General features: G+C 39.4%; 1 protein-coding gene across 6 annotated transcripts in view; it reads right to left on the bottom strand.

Annotated features, from left to right (window-relative positions):
• Rev3l (REV3 like, DNA directed polymerase zeta catalytic subunit) overlaps positions 1 to 6,477 on the bottom strand; it is a 159,074-nt gene that overhangs the window by 81,088 nt on the left and 71,509 nt on the right. For all 6 annotated transcript variants that reach the window (XM_029542501.1, XM_029542503.1, XM_021205182.1 and 3 more), the window contains one exon: positions 2,342 to 2,438. In XM_029542501.1, coding sequence (XP_029398361.1) covers positions 2,342 to 2,438 — 97 coding nt within the window. The remainder of the gene's footprint in view (positions 1 to 2,341; positions 2,439 to 6,477) is intronic.

Raw genomic sequence — 6,477 nt, 5'->3', positions numbered from 1 at the left:
CACACACACACACACACACACACACACACACACACACACACACACACACAGTCTTTCTATTAGGTAGACAGTGGACTTCCTGTACTCAAACTGCTATAGCTTTATCACTAGCAAATAGCTCTGAGAACCACAGAACCTGATAATTTCTACTTACAACACAAAATAAAGTAGAACATCTGGTTGTATAAAAAAACAAGCTAAGGAAACCAGACAGAGCAAAGCAGCAGGAAGTCCCCCTGTGGCTCTGCTTCAGTCCCTACAGTCAAATTCCTGCCTTGAGTTCCTGCCCTGACTTTCCTTCCTGATGCACTGCGTTGTAAGATGAAATAAACCCTTTCCTTCCAAAGCTGCTTCCCATCACAGCAACTGAAAGCCCATCTGGGCAATTAGATAAGCTCTAAGGAAGACTGATCCTTTGGATTGGTTTATCTGGCAGGGCTCTAGTTTAGCCTCAGACTCCCAATCTTTGTGCTTCACCTACTTTAAGTGTTAGATTATAAAGATGTATCCACCACTCAAAACAAATATTTTCATGATCATTTTAAGTTCAATGAATAAGTTCTGTTTCATTTTGTATAGTTTTGGTAGCCCCAGCTGTCCTTGAACTCATTAGGTAGATCAGGCTGGCCTTGAACCTGGAGATCTGCTTGCCTCTGCCTTGGAAATGCTGAAATTAAAGGTGTGCACCACCACTGTCTGGCAATTCATTTTCTTAATATGTATTAGAAACAAAATCAAGGAATACTATGTCCCCACCCCATTTCTTCACACATATAAATGCACAAATCTGCTTAAAGAGAAAACAATCATTGAGTTGGTGGACTGAGAGCAAACCTAGTAAAATGCTTGCCACACAAACATGCGAGTCTATAGTCAGACCTCCCATGTACAAAGCTGGGGTAGCATGCTGAGTCTGCGATTCTAGCTCTGAGGAATATGGGAGGATGTTCTCTGGGGCTCTTCAGCCTAACTGGCAAGTTCCAGGTTCAGTGAATGACTTCTAAGAAGAAGGATGGAAAGTGAGTGACTAAGAAAGATTCCTGACTATGACCTCTGGCCTCTTCACACACATATATACACACACACCAACAAATAAACAAACTCCACAAAGATTAGTGAGCTAGTGAGATGGCTCAGCAGGGTGCTTGCAGGAAGACCTACTAATAACCTAAATTTGATCCCCAGATCTCACAAAATAGAAGGAAAGATGCAACCTGACATTTGTCTTATGGCTCCAACAATGCAGCAGAACATATATGCACACACCAAATAAGTAACCACATAAATATGAATTAAAATAAATATAAATGTAAAAAATAGGGTCAGTAAGATGGCTCACAGGGTAAAAACATTTGGTATCAAACCTAATGACCTGAGTTCTATTTCCAGGATCTACAGGGTAAAAAGAGAAAACCGACTCCCACAAATTATACACTAATTTCTGTGCATGTGTGCACATATACAACAAATAATGTAATTAAAACCTTTAAAAAATGTACAAATAATGAAGTTTAAAAGAAAAAAACTTTAACTTTATTGCCAATACCACAGTAACCAAAATAAGAGGCTTAAGAAAGCTTTAGGCAATGGTTTGTAGGACAATCTACAAAGGATAGACGACTGATAATTGAGAAAGGTGATGAATATATGTCTGCTTTGTGATAGGAAAATCTAAGCATTTGGAATATACTAAAAGCATAATCAACAAAATAGTTAAACAAGTTGTATTTTGTCCTGTATTTATTTCCATAACTCCTTAATGTTTAGAAACCTAAAGAGCTATTTTATTAGAAATACATGCTACTTTAATTTAAAATTGCTATTTGACAATAACTGAGTTTGTACTTGCAAAATCTCAATTCAGACTGCAGGATGACGATTCAAAACGGCAAGAAATTTAACAAACGACTTCAGGTTCTTTTATTAATTAAGTAGTAACTATGTCTTTCTGTCATCTGCCTTTTCTCTATTTTAAAATGACACTTAACTTTATATGGTTTCTCTGTGTCTCTGCGTGCAGGTGTGTGTGTGCCATCACTTGCACGCAGAGGTCAGACACTGTCTACAGGAACTGGTTCTCTCCTTCTACCATGTGTATCCCAGGGATCAAACTCACCAATTTGGAGGCAAGTGCCTTTACATTCTGCCATTTCATCGTCCTCTCCGCCATGGTCTGTTTTTTAAACCCATGATTCCATGTTATGTTATTGATACATTTTAAATATAAACGTTTAAAAGACCCAATGTAGTAAAAGTTAAGTTTTAATTATGATGATCACTGCTAACTAATCACAAACATACATATATAAAATTTTCATTTCTTTGACAACCAGAGGCTAACCTTGGTAGTTCATCCTCTTCCCACCTAAATAAAGTGCCAGCAGGAGAATTTCCTGACAACCGATGCTTGAATAATCCAGCTGCATGTGATGCATCACCTAGAGAAAGAAAGGAAAATTGAAATAAATTATACTTTTAAACTTATTTTGTCTAATCAATCCATCTACCATTTATTTACTAGTGACAGGGACTCATTACACAGCCTGGGATGACCTAGAACTCACTATGTAGACTAGGGCAGTCTCAGACTCATAGACTTTGCATCCTAAGTGCTAAGATTAAATGCATGAGCCACTACATTTGGCAAATTGTATTTATAATTTCTACAAGATTGTCCTTTGTAAAATAATTTACAAATCATGTAAGAACACCCAAAAATATTTTAAAGGATTACATATGTACAGTTGAGAGCAATAATTCTTAACTAAGAGTAGAAAAAAAGTACTTGCAATGAATTGAGTAAGAAGCACTTATAAAATTTCATAGCATAATAAGTATATCTAAATGGTTAACACCTCATTAAAAAATAAAGAACTAAGGTGCCAGGGTGGGTTGGTAACTAGAGGGGACCTTCCCCTTCTCAGAGATAGGGGGGGGAGCTGTGGGGAGGAGTAGGAGGAGACAGGTGGGAGGGCCGTGATCAGGATGTAAAGTGAGTGAATGAATAAATAAGTAAATGGGGAAAAAGAAATATACATATATATATATATATATATATATATATATATATATAAAATATATATAGTTATAGTTATATAATGTTAGAGACTCTGAAAATTTATTTCAAATGAGTACTACTTCACATTTGCCATCAGCAATGAGAGTTGCTATGGTGTAACATACAGGCTAGCAATGGTTATCATGACTCTTTTGAACCTTTTATAATAGGTGTGTAGGGGTAGAACTTTCTGGTTGATTTCAGAAAGTCCCATAACCTGATGATAAAAATATGTATTCTGTAGTGGTTGGGTTGAAAAGCTTTATAAATACCTGTGTTCTCTGTTTAGTTTATTTCCAGGTGAGCTGTTTGTTGGATAGAGTAGGGTGTTAAAATCACCAAATATTAGTGTTGAGGTTAATCTACTGTTTTAGAGCTAATCAATGTTTTCTTTATGAAATCGGGTATCTCTATGTTTAGTGAGTCTATATATTCATAAAACTCAACTCCAAATGGACCAATGATCTCAAAATAAGACCTGATACTCAGAATCTGACCAAGAGAAAAGTAGGGAAGATACCTGAACTCAACGGCAGATAACTAATGCATGGGATCTAATGAAACTAAAAAGCACATGTCAGTAAACACAGCGCCATTTCAGTAATGAGGTGGCCTACAGAATCTAAAAAAAAAAAAAGATTTACCAACTAACTATTCATGTTAGAGGGCTAGTTCTAGAATATACAAAGGACTAAAAACCTAAACATTTGCAAAACACAAGAAAATCAAGAAGAAGGAAGACCAATGCGTGGATACTTCATTCCTCCTTAGAATAGGGAAGAAAATACCCATGGAAGGAGTTACAGAGACAAAGTTTGGAGCTAAGAGGAAAGGATGGATCATCCAGAGACTACCCCACCCGGGAGTCCATCCCATAATCAGCCACCAAATGCAGACACCATTGCATATGCCAGCAAAATTTTGCTGAAAGGACTCTGATACGGCTGTCTCGTGTGAGGCTATGCTAGTGCCTGGCAAATACAGAAGTGGATGATCACAGTCATCTATAGGATGGAACACAGGGCCCCCAATGGAGGAGCCAGAGAAAGTACCCAAGGCACTAAAGGGATCTGCAACCCTATAAGAGCCGGGCCTGGTGGCGCAGGCCTTTAATCCCAGCACTCGGGAGGCAGAGGCAGGCAGATTTCAAGTGAGTTCCAGGACAGCCAGAGCTATACAGAGAAACCCTGTCTCGAAAAACCAAAAAAAAAAAAAAAGAGAATCAACAATATGAACTAACCAGTACCCCCAGAGCTCGTGCCTCTAGCTGCATATGTAGCAGAGGATGGCCTAGTCAGCCATCATTGGGAAGAGAGGCCCCTAGGTCTTGCAAACTTTATATGCCCCAGTACAGGGAATGCCAGGGCCAAGAAGTAGGAGTGGGTGGGTAGGGGAACAGGGTGGGGGTAGGGTATAGGAGACTTTCAGGATAGCATTTGAAATGTAAATGAAGAAAATATCTAATTTAAAAACAAACAAACAAACAAACAAAAAACAACCCAGAGCTGGAGAGATGGCTCAGCGATTAAGAGCACTGACTGCTCTTCCAAAGGTCCTGAGTTCAAGTCCCAGCAACCACATGGTGGCTCACAACCATCCGTTACGAAATCCGATGCCCTCTTCTGGTGTGTCTGAAGACAGCTACAGTGTACTTACATATAACAATAAACAAATCTCTGGGCAGAGAGAGCAGAGGTCCTGAGTTCAATTCTCAGCAACCATATGATGGCTCACAACCATCTGTACAGCTACAGTGTACTCATATACATAAAATAAATAAATGAATGAATGAATGAATGAATGAATCTTTTTAAAAAACTGGAGAAAGGAAGTAAACAGTGCTCTCAAAGGAAAAAACACAACTAAGAAATATTTTTAAAGAATATTCTGCATCCTAAGTTATAAGAGAAATGCAAATTGAAACTACTCTGAGATTTCATCTTGCTGCAATCAGAATGGCTAAGATAAAAACAAAAACCAAAATAAACCCCAAAAAACAAAACAAATGACAGGGTGAAGTGGCACACACCTTAGTCCCAGCACTGTTAAAGGATTGTGAGTTTCAAGGCAGTCCTGGCTATGTAGAGAGACACTGTCTCGAAAACAAACAAACAAATAAATGACAACAAATACTGTCAGGTTTGAGGGGAAAGAGGAATACTTACTCTCTAGTGGAATGAATGTAAGCTCACATTGCCACTATAGAATTAATGTGAAGTTCCTCAGAAAGCTAGAAATACTCCTACCACATACATGGTCCATACAGCTACACTACTGTTGGGCATATACTCAAGACTACATACATACTACTATAGAGACACCTGTTTATCTATGTTCATTGCTATTCTAACTCTATTAATAATAGCTAGGAAGTGCAAACAGCCTAGATGTCTATCAACTAATAAACAGATAAGAAAAACATAGAACATTTACTCAACTTGTAAGAAAAATGGACTTATGAAATTGACAGGTAAACGGTGCAGAGTAGAGGAAGCTCCAGGTGAAGAGGTCTGAGTGAATATGTATTTTCACATGTGCAGGTGCTGTTGAGAACTCCAAGACCAAGTGGCCTACAGAACCCTGGCAAAGCCATTATCCACATGGGCCAGGCTCAGGAGGAGTGGTAAAGCTTCCCCAGGACTCTGAGTATGACGTTTGTGTAAAGACTTGCAATTGCAACTTCCTTCTGGAGGATATCTACAGCCTTGCCTACAGAAGCCTCCTACTCAGATAACCTAATCCCCAACCCCCACCCAGGGCTGAACCTAATAAATGTGCTGAGGTTACTGTGGTGATAGAGGTGGGGGCTACAGAATGCCACCAGATCCCATCTTCTTTGCAACTGTGTCTGTCCTTTCTTCATCCCCTCAATGCCACAAGCTAAGGTTCCAGGACTCAAATCACTTGTGATATGGTAACAAATGGATAGAGCTAGGAGCAATCATTTTCAGGTAACCCAGACCTGGAAAGACAAATGTTTCTCTCACTTGTGGCTGTGAGCTTTTTCAAGTATGTTTGCTCCATCCACAATATCCATCGAGGTCAGAAAATTAGTAAGGGGCTATAGTGGGGCCGGCTGTTCAAGGGAGGGTGATAGAAAGCAGTGGTACACTGGATTAAAGACAAACACAGCAGAAAGGATTAAATGGGAGTGGGAACAGGATGCCAAGTTACAGCAGGACTGTGGGGAATGTCTTGGTCATTGTTCTATTGCTGTGAAGACAGACCATGAGCAAGAAAACTCATAAAAGAAAGCTTATAAGCTGGGCAGTGGTGATGCACGCCTTTAATCCCAGCACCTCTTTAATCCCAGCACCTGAGAGGCAGAGGCAGGTGGATTTCTGAGTTCAAGGCCAGCCTGGTCTACAGAGTGAGTTCCAGGACAGCCAGGACTACACAGAGAACCCCTGTCTCGAAAA

Source organism: Mus pahari, chromosome 9, assembly GCF_900095145.1.
Source record: "Mus pahari chromosome 9, PAHARI_EIJ_v1.1, whole genome shotgun sequence".
In the NCBI taxonomy this organism is placed as follows: domain Eukaryota; kingdom Metazoa; phylum Chordata; class Mammalia; order Rodentia; family Muridae; genus Mus; species Mus pahari.
Note: the sequence above shows the minus strand (reverse complement) of the source record. Positions and strands in the feature narration are given on the sequence as shown.